This window comes from Scomber scombrus, chromosome 10, assembly GCF_963691925.1.
Source record: "Scomber scombrus chromosome 10, fScoSco1.1, whole genome shotgun sequence".
Taxonomy (NCBI): domain Eukaryota; kingdom Metazoa; phylum Chordata; class Actinopteri; order Scombriformes; family Scombridae; genus Scomber; species Scomber scombrus.
Genome location: NC_084979.1, coordinates 4906166 through 4925074, shown reverse-complemented (window position 1 = coordinate 4925074; position 18909 = coordinate 4906166). Strand labels below are relative to the sequence as shown.

Sequence of the window (18909 nt, the reverse complement as noted above, 5' to 3'; positions counted from 1 at the left end):
ACACACACACGCACACACACACACACATACACACACACACACACACACACACAATTGGAATTGGCCCTGAAAAAGTGATATCAGTTGATCCCTACTTTTAAATTGCTTCTCAGTGATGCGAGACTTAAGTTGTTTGTTAAGCATTAATAATGTTAACAGATCAGTCATATAAGGCCAGTTAAAGGCAGTGCTGTACAATGTGATAAGTAACTCACCAGCGTAGCCTTGTTTGCAGTTACAGATGATCTGGTTGGAGCTGTGGTCAGCTTGGCATGTGTAGCCGTTAAAGTGGTCTGAGCCGGGGTTACCAGGGCAGGGGCAGGGCCGACAGTGTTCCCCTGAGCCCAGCATCGGGTTTCCAAAGAATCCTGTCATACACCTGAGACAAATGAAATGCGTCATTTACAATGAGTCAAAAAACAAGGGACAAAGTAGAGTACAGTCTGACACAGAGTGATTCCTACTGGTCACAGAGATGTCCTGCTGTGTAGTCCCTGCAGTCTCTACACTCTCCGGTTTGGGGGTCGCAGCTGTCTGCGTGGCCGTTACACTGACAGGGGCTGCAGCTGGGGAAGCCCCACTGGCCTGGTTGGCAGTCAGAGCACTGACGCCCAGTGGCCCCCTGCCTGCAGTGGCACTGGCCTGTAACTGGGTCACACTGGTGGCTAAACGAACCCTCCGCATGGCAGTCACAAGCTGGAAGGGAGAAGGTATTTAAATGTTTTTTCATTGGTTTTACATCATTACAGTTTGTGCTTCTTACTGGAATCAGGAACAATGATATTCTATTATTGATCTTTTTCTTGGAAAGGAGCATGTGGTCACGGTTTTGTTTTTCCAACATGAATAGCACATTTGAAGCAGACGCCACAGTTTGTGCAAATATGTAATTATATATTACTAAAAAGTTCCGCATTGGGACCAATACAAATGTGAATGCATGACCTCCAGAAAATGACTTTCTTCATGTAGAGTAGATCTGATGGATAGATAGATGTAGAGAAGTTCTGTATAAATTGTATTGATTTGACAGCATCAGTTTGAATTATAAGAACAGGCTGAAGGAAATTCAAATCTAAACCAAAATAAATGAAAATTAAAATGACACAGTGTAAGCACACTTCTCTTTGGGTGAAAAAGGATATAAATCTGAAAATGCAATCATGTTCTACAGATGGACAAATCAGAAATGCGCTACAGTATCAGGGACAGAAAACATGAAAATAATGTATGTCCTGTGTGCTCTGCCTTAGAAAATATTAGAATCTACATGTAATATACATTTTTACATATGAAAACATGGGATCTACTAGTTTATTGCACCTTAAACATCTATGAGAGGCACTTAACAAAAACAAAGCAAATCAGGTGACCGAGCAAATAGAAAAGTATTTTAGTTACTGGGCTTGAACAAGTGTACAATTCAGCTTTCTGTTACACAACTGAGTAAACTGTGATGAGATTGGACAAGGGCGATAAAGTCAGTTGTCATTTCTGATGTACAGCTGACACATGGTCAACTGTTTATACACACAGGTCAGTGAAGCTGCAACAGACTTGGCTGATGCTTTTTACTCAACGTAATTTCATTTTCTTTTACATGATTTACAAGATTCTACGAGACTGTTTCCACATCTGGTTCTGGGGTTGATTATGCCCTGATCTGTAAAAAACAATGTTACAGTATCATGTGAACAGACTCACCAGTACAGCCATTAATTCCAAAGCCATAGGTTCCTGGGGCACACTGGTCACAGCGCCGACCCATCACGTTAGGTTTACAATGGCATTGACCTCCGACCTTATTACATTCACCACTGAGGGAGCCCTGTGGGTCGCACTGGCAAGCTGGATACAACAGATTTAACAAAAGGAAGAACATATCAGCAAATAAATATCATTTAAAAAGCAGTCAGTGTGGGTTTGAAACCACATTGTGTTTCTGTGTCTACTAACCCAGAGCACCGTCGTGAATGATGGATGAAATGCTACAGATGAGTTTGGTGCACATCTCAGCCAGAGCGGGCATCGGCGTCATCATAAAGGAATCCAGGCACATGTAGCGAATCATCTCTTCCCGTCGATGCTCTGCCTCCGGATCGTCTTTGAAACCCGGAAGCTCGGTATATTTGGGGATCAGAACCAGCTATTGTGGTATAAAAAAAACAAAAACAAACCAGAGTTTAAAAAAAGAATGAATATAAACAGGCAGGGATTACTAGCCATGGAAGTGGTATTAATCATAAGAGATACAATACTGCTAACTTTCCTTAATGTGGGGAAACATAAAAATGCTACGCACAGAAAGGACAACTCAGAAAGAGCTTTGTCATAGTAGTCAATCTGCTAGATAATAAGATTTTTGTAAAGGCTATTTGACTTACAATGTGTCTTTGAAAAGGTTATTCTTTCTTCACTGGGAATTCTTTAGTCTCTTTTTGTTTCATGATTTAAATGTCTGAAAAGGTGCTTTAAAAGGATGTTTATTCACTTATTTAAAAGCCAATCCCAACCAAAAATTAATTCGACGTTTGCAATTGGATTTTCTCACCACTAGGGGGAAACATCATGGTGTGAAACCTGAAGGAACCTGCACTGAAATCAATTTAACCTCCATCATCATTTAATTAGGAGATTTTTTTTATGTCTTTTTTAATAGGGACAGCTAAAAAGCGGATTATGTGGATAATGAGGGTAGTGGTCTGACAGACTGTGTCTGTCTGAGCTCACCGAGTCTATAAGAATGAAGGCGGTGAGGTGTCTGTGTGAGACCCCGTGGCGCTGGAACCTGATGGACACCGTGTAACGATTACTTGGCTCGAAACAGAACGGCCTGGGCATCTGGATGTACCTGGAAGAACATGACACATGCAAATTCAGACTTTGATAGAAAAATACATTCATGCATGTCATTGAGACTCAATTTAAATGTTCTTTCTCCTTCCTTTTCCTTCCATCTCCCTATTTCCTTCCACCAATGGGCTCAATACTTGCTTACCTCTATTAATCTCTTATATCAAGAGGCAAGATTGACGAGACCTACAAAGTTCTAAGTACTAGATCTTGTGCTTATAATGAGTTTTTGCCAAACACTGACCAATCAGCCTTGGCTACACTTGTGTACCAATGTCAAAAACGCATACTACTGAGTTGCTGGTGATATTTTTTCTCATTTTAAAAACTGAGTTAGAAGTTTTTTGTCATATCATGTGTTTTAATCCCACATAGAGTCAAAAGGTTTAGCATCAGTGTTGAACAGAGCCGACAATACAGCAATAAGGTGGAGAAGATGAAATGGGAAGAAGCTCCACAAAAGGGTGGGTTTGATTGTTATTCATATTTTTAGTGTAAATTTGGGAATTACACTACTTTACACACACACACACACACACACACACACACACACACACACACACACACACACACACACCCACACAATATGGGTTCCTATTCCTATTGATTTTAGACTTTGCAAAAGTTAACACTGAATTTCTGCTTAACAGACACATTACATGTACTTTTAAAACAATTCTCTTAAGAATAGGTCAAAAGATAATAAAATACTAGCGTTATTTCTTCTTGTTTTATGCCTATTTACATTCATTTTCTACTTGGTGTGTCTTGCTCTTGATGTTTTGGTGCCAGGTTATTTCCTTTTCCCATGTCCTGACTTGCTGTCTGTTTCTAAAGTAAACAATGTTCACCACAGACAACACTGTTCACAACTCTCTACCTGTGTGTTTGGCTTCCACCCCTCTGCCTGTGCTCTGAGCTCACTTTGCTAATTGGCTTTGGCTGACGGACCAACCGCAGAGAACGGAAGGAGAGCTACGGTCCGCTGAGACAGCTAGATCCGGGCAGGGTCTGTCCTCTTAGTTCCAGATGAATTGAGACTATGAAAGGCTTTTCAGCAGGGTGAAACTAAACAGTCTTAATGTTGGGATTTTTTTTTTTTTCCTCCTATATCCTACTTTTTCCGGCCTCGATTTTTCCGCAGGGATGATTAACACTTAATCTCAATTGATCTGCAGTAATCGGTCTAATGTGCTCATGTTGCAACACATTAAGCTTTCAATGATACACCAGTTATTGAGATTGTGCCTACCTGAAGACCCTGTAGACATGTCTGCACTCTTATAATTACACACGTATTCATAATTCAAACCATGTTCCTTTATTTTAAGGTCAAAATACACAATTCAAGAGAAAAATCTAATACCAGACAGACTGCTAATTACTGGCTATAGGTAGGACTAGTTCAACCAGTAATATAATAGTGGTGGTGGTTGGACCACTGAATGGTTTTAACTGTCATGGAGACCAGTAGATTTATGATGACACAGCCAGATACCCACTGACATCATTTATAACATAACTACAATGATGTAAATAGCATACTGTTATTGTTTAATTCAGGCATTTCCAAACTATTCAATAAAGGGCCATGTGTCTGCAGGACAACAGCACACATGATTCGACCAATCAACTGTCTGAAGACTGAGATCAGTTGATTAAATGAGTGAAGCCTGGTGTGCTCCTGCTTGGTTGGAATGAAAACCTGCAGCCACATGGTTCTTTACAATTAGTTTGAACACTTCTGGTTTAATTGAAGGATTTTAATGGTGTTGTTCAATCAGGAAAAAAATGAGTTTATTAACAAGCCTGTACACTAAAAGGGGTCGACATGAGAACAACCAAAAGCAAATAAAAATCAAAGATGAAAAATTAAAATATATTGTGCAAGAAGTATGCTTTGTTTTTGCAGTTTACTCTTTATTAAGATCATTTCCAGCTGACTATAATCTTAATATCAAGTCATTATAATGTGAGAAGTCTGCTACATATCAGATAATTTATTCAATATAATCTTCTTCAATTTCAATACTGCTACACACACACACACACACACACACACACACACACACACACACACACACACACACAAATTAGCTAGTGTAACCATTTTAAGATGTTTTAAAAAAACTAAGGTAAGAACAACCTCAGTGAACCTGGAACACGTGTTTGAGGTTGGAAATACACATTCATTCCTTGCCAGACTGTACTTTTCTCTGCTCGGCTCCGACAGCTCTGAGCTACAGTAAACAAAGCTGCTGCCTTTCTTTTTATATCCCTGTAGCTGATTCTTACACAGGCTTTCTGGTATGTTTGCCTTCTTATCAGTGAATCAATAGTTAATAATACAGGCCTGACTCACACAGTGCACACAACAAGCCTCGGCAGGTTTTAGTGACAACAATGAAATGATGCAACTCTTCCTGAGCTATAAATCAACACAAAGACATATCCAGACTGGGAATACTTGAACAAATCCTTTAGTGACTTAATAAACATAGCGGCCTCAATCTCAGAACTACAAAGACACACACACACACACACACACACACACACACACACACAAATACATACAGTGCATACATCTGAGTTTTGGTACCTGTTGCGGTGCGGCAAGGTGACTGTGTAGAGCTGTTCAGTTGGTAGAAGGTTTCCACATCGGAGACTGGAAGGCAGCAGTACAGATGAAATACTAACTATGGCCTCCCAGTCCTCTGTGGACTACACACACACACACACACACACACACACACACACACACAAACACGCACAAAGACAAGCTTAGTTCAAAAGACTTATATTAATTAGGAGAAGAGATTGACTGTGTAGTTTGTGGTCCACACACTCACACACCTCAGGTTCGTAGCGGATCATGATGTCATACTCCATGGCGTATGGGATGTTATCGATAGTGAACACCAGGCCGGCACCGTCTTTGACACGGGCGAAACCGGGACCTGTCCACGTCACCATGTGGCTGGGAGTGTGTTCTCTGTGAACGGGTTTCACATCCGGCTGAAAGAGACAGACAGAGTTACACAAAAACGATTTCTTCTTTTACTTGATATTATACTCACATGTTCTCTCTTTGTGACCCGACTGTCTATTTTCTTGCTCTTTACTCAAATCAACTCAACTTTATTTATATAGCACCTTTCATATAAACATGCTGCCCAAATACACATAAGGAACATTTGAAATAGAAGCGGTGGAGGATGTCAGTGATCTGGCTGGAACATAAAATGAAAGAAGATCTCTGATGTAGGGAGCAGCAATGTCATTTAAAGCTTTATAAACAAGTAAAAGAACTGTAAAATCAGTTCTGAAAGACACAGGTAGCCATTGCAGTGTTTTAAGCAGTGAAGTGACGTGATCCTGGCCGCAGCGTTCAGAACCAGCTGTAGTTTTTCTTCCAGACTTTTTAGGTGATCCAGTGAAAAGGGAATTACAATAGTCTAAATCGGCTTGTAATAGAAGCCTGAATGAGTGTTTTAAGCATCTCTCTAAATTAAAAAAAAATGTTTTCATGACCTTATGAGAGAAAGAATGAAAGTCTGAAAAAGGCTGCGTCTGTGTTATCGCAACAGTTTCCTCATCACTGGTGCCAATAAAAACTACTTCCAAATTTAGGGAATTACAATTATAAATAACTTTACTTTTCCTGTTAAAGATCTGGCAGATAAATGATTTTGAATGTTGATCCCTTGTTATAATGTCACACCATCGTGATTACTGTCACGGCCTCCATTGGGGTTCAGGTTTCTGGGGTCTTGACCACACTGGACTCTAAATATCCCTGCAGTCCTACAGTACATATTCACAGCTCTTTTTTCAGCCTGACCAGTTTGATATGATGTAACTAATTTGACAGCCAAGTATTTAATTCTTCTAAGTAGCCTCAAAATTCCAGGTGGAGCACACAGCACATGACCACAATCCTTTGGAAGCTTGGAAGCTTTGGGAAATGTTGTACTGTTCATGTAAAGATGTTGGTTAGTAATGCAGTTAAAGGTCTACTGACTTCAATTGACTTTAATTCACTTACTAACATTTCAGGTGTACATCATGGATATTCATTTCCATTTTATGAGTCTTTCAGGCTAAATTGCTCTAAGGTTCTGCTCATCTGCATCAGTGCTTTCAGATCACAGGTCACCGTAATTTCAAGGGGAAGCATCATGTACATTTCCAGGTCTATTTTTATATTTGTGGAACTCTACTGTAATATCTCTCCATGGTTTACAACTCATTATTTGTCTTAGACTGGTTCTTTAAGCAGAGACTGAGGCTGTCTGTCAGACATTCTGTGGGTCAGGACACGACATAAACCAACAATAAAAGTAAGATTTCACTTCTTTTTCCAAATTCTGTAATTGAAAGTGAAACTTCAAAACTGCCTCAACAAAAAAGGCTACTAACAGATGGCTGTATGGTTATGGTATGGTATGGTTCTACTTTCTTTTCGCTGAGGCCACTAAAATAAAGTGGAAAATAAAGATTATTTTACATCTTCAGACCCACAACACCCTCAAATATACTTTCAGATATTCAAGGCCACTAAATATTGTTAAAATAAATGAAGTACTAGGTAATTTCACCTCATAAAGCCTCTAAATGTCCATAAAAGGGGATAAATCTGAGGAGGATCTCTGACCACACTTAGGCGTCAGTAAGTAGACACTGCATTATTTTAGGGCTCACAGGTCATAATAGTTGGGAACACCTTATCTACATTGATTTTTGTCCACCTGGTACCTGAAACTCTCCACTTACTGTTTGTTGAAGCTGGCGGATGCGTCTCAGCGCTGCCCGGTGCTGCTGTGAGTTGGTGACGCGGCGGTGACGTCGGTGCCTCCTCAGCTGGTTGCTGAGGTGCTGAACGCAGTCCGTCTCTGCCTGAGGCCGAACTTTGCCCTGAGAGAAGAGAGGAGAGGAGAGGAGAGGAGAGGAGAGGAGAGGAGATGAGAGGAGAGGAAAGGAGAGGAGAGGAGAGGAGAGGAGAGGAGAAGAGAAGAGAAGAGAAGAGAGGAGAGGAGAGGGGAGGGGAGGGGAGGGGAGGGGAGCAGAGGAGAGGAGAGGGTTTAATTCTATGTCAGTCATACTTTACACTTGTAACAGAAACACTTCTCATAGTCTACGGAGTTCATCCTGTACAGCTTTCTCATCCCTAAAGTAAAACGGACAGCACAAAGCAGAGAGATCCACGCTGTGCTGAAATCCCCAGTGTGACTGAGAGAAACAAAGACTGCAAGGCCGAGAGTGTGTGTGTGTGTGTGTGTGTGTGTGTGTGTGTGTGTGTGTGTGTGTGTGTGTGTGTGTGTGTGTGTGTGTGTGTGTGTGTGTGTGTGTGTGTGTGTGTGCCGCGCAGCAGTAAACGGTTGTGACAGGTCGGTATCTGCGCTACTGTCTGCTGGTTTTATGGGTCACTTCAGCTACGGAGTTTGAATTATGCACAAGAATGCAGGACTTTGACAGTATCTTCCCCAATCTGCTTCTCTTTTCTGTCCTCCAGCATGTACACACACTCCATCTCCATCCGCCATCACTTGAACACGTCGACAAACCGTCTTCACTCGGGAGCAGAAGACAACAGCCTCTCATCACACATCTCCTCATCTTCTGTGTCTTGCACTGTTGCCTTTCTACTCATAACACACCGGAGTCAATACTTGCCTTTTCCACCACATTCCTGTAGTGGTGATGTTGTAAACATGGGCTGCCTGAGCTTGCCCAGAGGGCTGAACGTGGGTGGGGGGGAAACGGAGGGGGTACGGGGTCCGAGGAGATAGACAGGCAGAGGAAAGAATGTGAGGAAAGAGAGTAGGTAGAGATGGTAGAGGATAGAGGTGCTGATGTAGGGTGGAGAAGAGAATGAGTAAGATTAGTCACTGACAGCAGGAACAGGCTTGTCATAATGGTTGTGACATGCTGGTCAGGTGGAAGCTTGAGGAGAATAGTAATATAACTATGTGTTTACCTAGATTGAAGTGGTTATGCTTGTGAAAGGAAATGGTCTTTTCCTCTAACTGACACTCTCTCTGCTCTCTCTCACGCAGCAGGTGCTAAGTGTTTCACCAGCGTGAAGCTCTTTCCGTAAATATCCAGTGGTGTCTGAATAAAGCTTTAAAAACATTCACGTAAAAGACAACTGTGTCTTCATGAGAAAACATCACTTTAACAGATAGATGGAGCCAGTATTCTGTCTGAAAAGCACTTAAGACTTACCATCCGTGCATATAGTACATTTGATGCCCAAACAAACATCCTTCAAAATCCCACCAAGAAGACTACCAGAACAAAAGGAAATATACATCTGTTATATCCATAATGATGTTCAGAGCTATCACAAGGTTAAAGCTTCTGTTGATGGTGCTGAGATATGTGTCTGTTATGCAAGGCTCATTGTATAAAGTTCACTGATCAAGGATGCAGCACAAGAGCAACAAAGATACAGCTGTCATGTGGTTGTGCTTTGTACAATGACAATAAAGACTTTCTATTCTATTCTATTATATTCTATTCTACTGATGTTGCAGCGAGAACATCAAAAAGAAAGAGAGCTTTATAAAACAGTATTGAAATCTTTTTTAAATGAGCTTTTTATCAAGGATGTTTGGGGTGAAGCCCACCTCTTACTACTGATGACGTTAAGTAAGTAATAATTTGGTCATTAATTTTCTTGCAGGGAGTTAGATGAGAACATTGATACCACTTTCTGGTGTAACTATGAGGCAAGAGCCATAAGGCCATTAGCTTAGCTTAGCATAAAGATTTGAAAGCAGAAGGACGCGCTAGCCTGGCTCCATCCAAAGCTAAAAAACTCACCTACCAGCACCTAAGGCTGTGTTGTGGTTTTACTGAAAGTTGTATAAGTGTTGCAAGCTGGAACACTTTCTTGGCCAGGTACAGTAAAGTGGTGGATATAGACCAAAATTGGGCATGAATCAAGTCAAAAATGTTGGCCTGCACGCAGAGAGTCCATGTGGATCCTTGTGGACAAGTAAAGATGGTGAATTTGGCATTTACAAGCAATATATAGATAAATCAGTTAATACATTATTTATAACACACTATAATGTAACTGTAAGCAGGTAAGACACACTATATTATATTGTGTTATAAACAATTCATTACATGTATTTATTTGGTGCTTATAAATGCTAAACAGGGTGACTTAAAGTGATGTTGTACTGCAAATTTTACATCATGCTAAACAACGATTAACCTCAACTTCCTACAGTCTTGTTAAGACATTATCATATATTATATTGTTAAGACGTTGGTATATATTATATTGTTAAGACCTTGTTATAGCTCATGAAGCCATAATCTTCCAGACATGAGAGTGGTACTGATCTTTTTATCAGAACAACCCTATTTCTTAAAGAAAAAGACAAACATGGCTGTTCTATAATGTTTATGAAAGTGTATGTGTGTTGTTTTTTTTTGTATGTCTGATTCTGACTCGATCTTCCTACCCTCCTGAGGAAGAGCAACAGCTAACAGCTCTACACCAACGCAGCAGCTCATCTTCTGTTGCTGAAGATCTATTAACAATCTGAATCCAGGAGTAACAGCGAGCTGAGATGTGAATTAATGAGCTCGGCTGAATCATAGCTGTGTTCTCACCGGCAGCGCAGAGTCACCGGGTGAGTGTCCCGTGGAGTCTTCTGCTTCGTATTTGTAGTAGTCGAGCGGAGCGCAGAAATAGCCGGGCTGCACCTCCGAACACTGTCGACCAATCAGGTGTCTCCTGCAGTCGCATTGTCCGTTCTCCATCATGCACCTTATGGAACAGAGAAGAAAACTTTCAATTGTCTTTTTATAACTAACCTTTTTTCTTCTCTCCCTTGCTCTCTGTGCTTTTCACTCAGGAATACAAAGAATGATGATGATGATGTTTCACTTCATGGTTATATGCCATACGTAGACATTTTTTTTATAAAGAAAGTATATATTAAAGTTACATAAAAAAAAATAAAAAATCTATACCTGTTGTTGAAGGCTCCGCCGAAATCACAGTCACACTGTCTGCAGCCAGCCAGGTCATTACTGAGTCCCCAGTATTCAGGCTATCAGGGATGGAAATAAACTTTAGAAACCATGATGCACAATGACATGTATCGTGTGCCTGGCATTAACATACATCTGGCTTTTACCAAAAAATCAGAACATATTAGCGTTTACACTCCAACAGATGTGTAGTCAAATGTAGCCTTGATGGTCGTTTACACTTGTATTTAGCGCTTTTGTCCTCTCAGCCGTTGTTTCTCCATTGCAGAGTAGGACCTTGATAGGACCCTCCGGACTATGAACGTGACATAATAATTCTTCTACTATTACTACTCTTCTTCTGGGTTTAAAAATTGTGCTTATTTAGGCGCTTTCTGTTGACGTCACATCCCGCTTTGAATATACCCAAATCAGCAATGAGGAATTTTTAGGGGCCGCATGGAGTACATACACTGAGGCAGGGACTCGTCTTGCCCCTGTAAAAGTTCTGGGAGATTGTCCTTTACGGGTGGTTCCTTCTATGGAGACACGTGTCAATGGTCACGGCCACTTAAAATGACTATGAAGTTCCTGCAGCCCTTATGTCAGCTTGTGTGTTTGTTTCTGCGTAATAATGTCCCTTTATCCATGTTAACAAAACTTTTATTTGCTGTCCTTGGCTGGTGTAAAGAAAACCTCCACTTGATAACACCCACCACTTGAAATGGCAAAACAGTCCATTGTGTGGTGACACAATTGCTATCCTTGCCATCAACACAATATAAAAAATATGTTCTGTTCTTTAGTTTTCCTCTTTAAATATGCTTTACTGTGACAAAGAAAAACGACTAACCAGACACTGGTTGCAGTAGCGGCCGGTGACGTATCTTTTGCAGGAGCAGTCCCCGCTGATCTGATCACACGGGGCTCCCACCATAATGATGCCACGAGGGTCACAGTTGCATGCTGATGGACACACACACACACACACACACACACACACACACACACACACACACACACACACACACAGAGTAAGAAAAGTGTCAGAAGTGCTTTAAAGATCTCCTTTTCAAGTTCCATCCCTTTCAGTTGTTGGACAGACGCGAGCATACGTACGTTGGCAACCGAGCGGGTCGTTCTGGCTCAGGCCGTAGTAACCCTCCTTGCAGTCGTCGCAGCGCATGCCTTTGACGTGGGCTTTGCAGCGACACTGTCCCGCTATCATCCCCATGTCGACGTCGGTGTGGCTGTCGCACACTCCCCCCTCCAACGAGCCGACCGGGTCGCAGTCGCAGGCTGGGGGTCGGAGGCCGGACGGAGAGCGGAAGTAAAAGGGGGGAAAAAACGAGAGGAGAGAACAAAAGGACATAAATGAAGATGTGAAGAGATAGCAGTGAGGAAAAATTAACTGAAAAGATTTAGCTTCTTGACAGAAAAAAACAACTAAAAACTGACCCTTAAAAGTGGCTGTTGTGTATGTGCAGGCAAACTGTAAGGAGATGTTCACGTGTCCTAGTGCTATTATTCTGAATTTGCATAGATTATACACAGATTTATACCACGCAGCGAGGCTATTGTGTGAAAAAGAGTCTCATATTCTTTTTAAACTAACTTCTAAAACTAAATGGAGCTTTTCATAACTTTATATGACTCAAAGATTTCTTGAACTATCTGAGTGTACTGGCAGAGTAAATATAACATATAATTGGAGCACATAAGTGGACAATCCAAAATCATGGCTAAAACACATTTTTACAAAAATAACAAATGACTCACCGACACAAACCCGTGGATCCCTGATGTCCCTGTTAGGCTCTTTGTAGTAGAAAGGTTTGCACATCTCACAGTTGCGTCCCATGGTGTTGTGCTGACATTCATCACACACTCCCCCGCTGACGTTGCCCGTGGCCAAATACACCGCCATGTCAAAGTGGCAGTGGTCTGAGTGGCCGTTACAGTTACACTCTGGAGAAACAAGCAAGATAGTGAACAAATAAGGATTAATTAATTAGCTGGACTGTGAGAAGTAACTACAATTTAAACCCCGGCAGTGGGAGAGTTGAGTTGAGTTGACCTCCAATATATATTAAATATTCTAAAAACCAACCACATCATCTCTGCTAAACCATTTTAATCCTTTAAAAGCAGCAAAAAGCAGCTTAATGAGCAGGACAGAGTGCAAACTGCTCATCTACAGGATGACATATGAATTTGTAAATATGTAATAAATTAATATTTGATAAGTTATACTCACTTGCAGGTCATGAAAGGCTTTGAATTCAGATCTCTCAAACAAAGGCCTTAGAAGATATTGTAATCTTAAATTTCATTTTAAAAAAAACCTTGAATAATTTTTCTTGCCTGCTGTTTTTTTGCATGTGCCTGTAGTCGAGAGACATTGTACACTCATTAACTTCATATAAGAGTAATGTAACAGTGGATTGTGCTGCAGGAAGCTGTTTTAAAAGTAAAGTTTCAGTCAGCATCATCAGACCAAACACTGTCAACTTAACTTAACTAATATTTATTATTAATTTGTCTTACACAGCTGACAAAAATGTAGAATAAATGCAATTAAATTCATGTAGTTAATAAATAGTCTTAGGCCTTATTATCCCTACTGGGTTTGTCATTTTTGGATCAATCGAACCAGAAAAAATGTATTAAATGACTTTCTATGTATTATTAAAAAGGTCTTGCATGCTGCAGATACTCTGAGGCCTGAGCATCCTAATTTGATGTTTTATGTCCTTCATATGCTTTCAAGGGCAGATGATGTTCAGTCTACATTATGTGAGATAGATGTTTTTTCATAAATGATAAGGAACATGCATAAAAACACTGAAAAAACCTGCCAATGCTGTGCAAGCCATGCCTAAAATGATACACTGTAATTTAAGACAGCGCCACCATCTGTGGAGCGTGTTCCCACCTCTGCATGTGTGTGGGTTCTCCACCTCGGCCGGTCTCCACGGCAGGTCGTTGTGGAAAGGACGACAGCGCTCGCAGTTCAGGCCCTCTGTGTTGTGTTTGCATACGCAGCGACCGTGGATCTGGCCAATCAGAACACAGCAAAATGATAAGCAAATAGGTTAATGTAAGCAGCGTCAGATATGAGATTATCTTGCCGTGATAATTTGTGCTAAACAAATTAGACAGGCACAAACAAGTTCTGCTCCCTCTGCCTTTTGTATGCGATAAGTTTCTGTCCCACAGATTATGTCGCGATGACAAAAGATACCATTTTGCTGACTCACCATGCCGTGTTCATGCGTGTCAACCCCTGGCACCGGGTCGCACTCTGAGGAGTGTCCGTAACAGAAGCAGCTCCCTCTGACCACCAGCTCGTAGATGGCGTAGTAATACTTCTGGAGGACGTCGGAGCGTCGGTCCAGCAGGTCGTCTCCCAGAGTGTTCAGCTTTGTGAAGTTGATACGCAGGTTGGTGATGCGCAGAAGTTCTGTAAAGGGTCAAAGAAAAAAGAAAACAGACTAATTAGGCATGATTTATGGCTGAAACTGCATTAATATGCCAACATCTTTGTACTAAATGACTGATATTAAGGTGTCCATTGTTGTTGTTGATACCTCTAAGGAAAAGCAGTTTGTTTAAACTTCAATATTACTTAAATGTCAAAATGTCAAACTTTTACTTTTTTGTCTTATCCTCAAAAATGATGTCTTATTTTACTTGTAAAAGTTAAATTCAGAGGAAAAGTATGGAGGGTGTTAAGTTTGTCTGAATTCAAATTGACTCGCTGCTAATGAAAGTGTTACTAACCTTGAATGTCCAAGCTGTAGGGGTCTTTCACATGAATGGCAGGATCCAAAACCTTATAAATGACCTTAAATATAAAACAGAGGGTTTTTTAGCAAGAGACATTTTGGGAGAAATCCTGTTAGATTTTAGGATTTGAGGAAATTTTGATCAATTTTAAAACAGGGATGTTCAAATGAAATGAAAAAATTTACAAATGCAATTTCGACAATTACAGCACTGAATGTCTATGTCAAACAGAGTAGTTTTCATTATTAGTGGATTCATATAGATGTGACATGCATGAGGGATTCACAGGAAACATTTGCTACTGCTGCTAGTTCACATTAGAAGCATTCAACATGGGGTGGCTTTTATTGTGAACAAGTCTACATTTTGTGGCAGCAGATCAGCTTTATATGGTTTATATATATTATATATTGTTAATATTGTAGCGATTAATAAAACAGAAACACAGGGCTGTGAGCTGGTGTTTCCATCAAATTTACTGAGAATGAAATGTTACAGATTATAACTTCTAAATTTTATATTATTTTGGTATTTAATAGCCCCAAACAAATGCATTATTTCCTCCTATTTGAGCGTTGATAAAAAATTAGGGTGACTAGCTGTTTTAAGAGACGATATAGCCTTTTTTTAAGATTGAAACTACACTATAAATTGCTGTTTTTAATAATTCATGTCTCCAGAAGGCAGGGTGGAAACTCGTAAAATACTGAGATATGGACTGCCACAATGTTGTTTTGTAAATAAATAAATAGATAAATAAATAAAAATCAAGACTATTGCCTGCTACATCTTCATCTCCGTACTATCAACTGTATCCTCCTAGTCCGACAAGTATTTCCTGTCTTACCTCTCCGTTAGTGGAGGGTTCGATGTCAGAGTAGCGTTCCTCGCAGATGATGTCATTGATGTGGTGCAGGCCGTTGGCGGGGATGCCTGGGAAGGTCCTGGTACAGTTTGAGGCAAAGTAGCGGTAGGGGCGCCACGTCCGTCCGAAATCAGCAGAGCGCTCGATGATCATGGCTGCAGGTCGGAACGTCTGGGAAAAAGAGAATTGAAGAATTTTTTACTTCATTTGCTACTATTTTTGGTGATTTTTTTCTTTTTAAAAAAGGGCGCAGAGATCACAGGGTGGTTTGTGTGGTGTATGTATGAAAGTTATGGATTATCTCTGTAAAATCAGTGATCAGACTGATTTATCTAGACTTTTTATTCCATGTTTGCTTCACTAACAGCAGGACAATGGTTAAAGCCGGATGGAATGCAGCCGCTGAATTTTTTGAGTGTACACAACAAACACAAAACCTAGACGAGTATGTGCCTCGACATGCTTAAAGCACATACATGAGTCACCTTTTCAAACAGAGGTCGACTAATACACACATGCACATAGCAGGCTTGTCACGTACATATGTGGAAAAAGCTTGTGCGTACCTTGAACTTCATGATGAGATGTGTGAAGTGGAATTCAGCCTCCAGGTTCAGTCTGATACTGACGCTCTCCTCTCCTGTGGAGGAAATGACTGTCAATCAATAGCATAACAATGCAACTGATGCTTTAGGCTTGTCTGCTACAGTCACTGTCTGCTTGCTTGAGTGACTGTTGGAAACCTTTTCTACCATTTTCTATAGTTTCTGATCAGAGCTGATTATGTTTTTTGAGTCCTGTTTTTACACTCAGACACACAGACTTACGCACCGTTGACAGATTGCCACCAGGTGTTGTCCTCAAATCGATCCGTGAGGTAGATCACATTTTCGATGCGGTGGCTGTTTTTGTGGTGGTACGGGTCGTAGTGGCGCCGGGAGTTACACTCAAAACACTTGTCTGATTCCTGTTGAGGTGAAAAACAAAGAGAAAATGATGTGTAATAACAGTAAATAACAGTCATTTGTAGTTTTTAAATTCCATCTCTTTCAGGTTTGTACTGAGAAGATGATAAACCATCCTCCTCCAATTTACAGGGCGTCAGTCCCTGGTGAGAGAGGAGCAAGGCCGCATTCAAATAAATAAATGAGGATTTTGATTGACAGTCAGTGTTTTTATCATTCTTCAAATCGCTCTGAAAGTGATTCTAATGATGTTTACACAAGTTTCTATGGTGTTGTAAAATGTCAATCAAGCCCATATAACAGAGCTGTTGGAGGGCTTTCATCTATCAAGCAGAAATAAAGTGGGTAACGCCCCTGTGTGCTAATACCAGTGTGAATTGGACTAAGGCCAGAGGGGACTTGATTGATTGACACAATTGACAAAAGATAGAAAAGAGAAGCCTGCCAAAAAACAAGAAGTGTCACAGCCACGCTAGCAGCTCTGTGAGGCTGTAATTAGGCGCAGTAGTACTTTGAACAATATATTTCTATAATGCTAACATGCTAACAATGGCAACCAACACTGATATTTAACTGGTGTGGAGCTTCTTGACCATTTTTTTGACACCCCTTGTCTAAACCAAAGCAGCGGACCTACCGACCCACAAAGTGGACAAACAGACCACTAGTATGACTAAGAGTCTATAATCTTAAATAGGATCTCAGTCCATTCATTCATGAACATGTCAAAATTGTAGAGTTAGTATAAATAGTAAACGTACAGTAAACACAAAATATCATAATCTCTGTGGGTGTTAGTGGGTGCCCATGGACTCATAATGGTTGCATCTGCAGCATCAATAATTAAGATAATGATTATGAAGGAAGCACACAGGGAGAGGAGAGTGGGGAAAATGCAGTTCGATGCTGAAAAGCTGACATTGATGAGGCAGAAGGCAGAGCGGGAGAAAGGGCATGGGAAAGAGACAAGAATGTGGGAGCCGAGGGCAAGAGCAAGAGCTTTTGAATGAAGGGGAGTGCTCGAAAAGTTCAAAAAAAGGAGGTTCGAGAAAAGAGAGGCGCAGGTGAGAGAATCGGGTACGCAGTGTAGAGGGGTCTCGAACAGCACAGCGGGGGCGTGGGGGACAAAGAAGGGGGCCGGCAGAGATGCTGAGAGAGGGTGAGCGAGATGGGGCCGCGAGGAGGGGAGCGGGGACGAGGGAGACGAGGGTAGGCTGGCACAGAGAAACAGTGGATTCCACCGCGGCAGTTTACTAATTAGGTTGTTGTCAGGGGCGATTAAGCTGCTAACAACAACATGGCTGTTAAAGACGCTCGGCTGAAATTTTGAAAAGAAATGCCTAAAGTGTGCTGAAGGTGGTGTGTTTCTGTGTGTGTGTTTCTGTGTGTGATTGGGTGGATGCGTGTGGATGTGCGTGACCACATGTGCACCCACTCATGTATGTCTGTGTGTAATTGAGTGTGCGTTCCTTTCCTTCGCCCACCCTCCCTAATCAAGGCATAAATCTGCCCTCAACCTCAGCACGGACCCCCGGCTGCTGAAGGGGGGCATTCCTTTCTGCACAGTAGCCCCATCCATCCTAACAACCTTTAGATAGCACTGAGTATTCTCCGCAGCTTTGTTGGAATTGAAGTTATTAAATTAAAAGCTAAAACTCTAAGCAGAATCAGGTATTTGTAAAAGCGTGACATTTTGATGAGAAAGTTGAAATTCTTGCTATATACAGTAAAATAAAAGACAGATTCTGACTGTACTCTTTTTTTTCTTTCATAGACGCTGTTAAAGCTTCATTTGGTGTTGAACTTGTGCCTCTCATGCCTATGAGACCCGACCCCCCCCCTCTACCCCCGCCTCCTCTGAGCTCTTCTTATTTATATCCCATTAGTCAGGCCTGGTCAGCTCGACCACAAGGCTTTCTGCTCCAACAATGCACTGATGTAAGTCTAATGTTGATTCGAAAACACTGCTTTGTCACACTACAACGGTGGCCTTACAAAAAAAAAAGCTACAGTCCAGCTCCCTCATTCAGTTTCCTTTCCACCTCAGTTCTAACTCTGAAACAAACGCTAACCCTAACCCTAACTCTGAAAGTGATATTTCCCTATTAATGCAGTACCTCACTTCTCCTTGTCTTTCCTTTTTCTCCATTCCCTGATTTCTTGCCCCTTCTTCTTTATCTTGTAAGCTTGTAGAGAGTTACGGTTTTAGTTCCACTCAACCAGGTGGGTCTAAAGGGCCAAACCAGGGCCTCTTTAAAGGTCTTTTAGCTCAGTTTAACAGCAGCCCCCTCTAAACACACTGCTTCTCCTGGGATACAACAGTGCATAAAAGCTATGCAATCCGATCTCACGAGGCACAAAACAACAACCCAGGAGATCCTACGTCAAACACAAATGATTGATGAACTTCTGGACATTTTAAGGCTGAGATCGTGATGTTTGGTG

The 18909-nt window shown here is 41.2% G+C and overlaps 1 protein-coding gene across 1 annotated transcript in view; it reads right to left on the bottom strand.

Annotated features, from left to right (window-relative positions):
* lamb2l (laminin, beta 2-like) overlaps positions 1 to 18909 on the bottom strand; it is a 54981-nt gene that overhangs the window by 10894 nt on the left and 25178 nt on the right. Inside the window, exons 4-22 of the mRNA XM_062426717.1 lie at positions 16331 to 16466; positions 16066 to 16139; positions 15482 to 15670; positions 14629 to 14692; positions 14106 to 14308; positions 13781 to 13901; positions 12625 to 12813; positions 11965 to 12144; positions 11699 to 11811; positions 10846 to 10925; positions 10483 to 10639; positions 7627 to 7767; positions 5707 to 5868; positions 5453 to 5574; positions 2731 to 2851; positions 1957 to 2146; positions 1705 to 1848; positions 465 to 696; positions 216 to 379 (exon numbers count right to left, since the gene is read on the bottom strand). Coding sequence (XP_062282701.1) covers positions 216 to 379; positions 465 to 696; positions 1705 to 1848; positions 1957 to 2146; positions 2731 to 2851; positions 5453 to 5574; positions 5707 to 5868; positions 7627 to 7767; positions 10483 to 10639; positions 10846 to 10925; positions 11699 to 11811; positions 11965 to 12144; positions 12625 to 12813; positions 13781 to 13901; positions 14106 to 14308; positions 14629 to 14692; positions 15482 to 15670; positions 16066 to 16139; positions 16331 to 16466 — 2782 coding nt within the window. The remainder of the gene's footprint in view (positions 1 to 215; positions 380 to 464; positions 697 to 1704; positions 1849 to 1956; positions 2147 to 2730; positions 2852 to 5452; positions 5575 to 5706; positions 5869 to 7626; positions 7768 to 10482; positions 10640 to 10845; positions 10926 to 11698; positions 11812 to 11964; positions 12145 to 12624; positions 12814 to 13780; positions 13902 to 14105; positions 14309 to 14628; positions 14693 to 15481; positions 15671 to 16065; positions 16140 to 16330; positions 16467 to 18909) is intronic.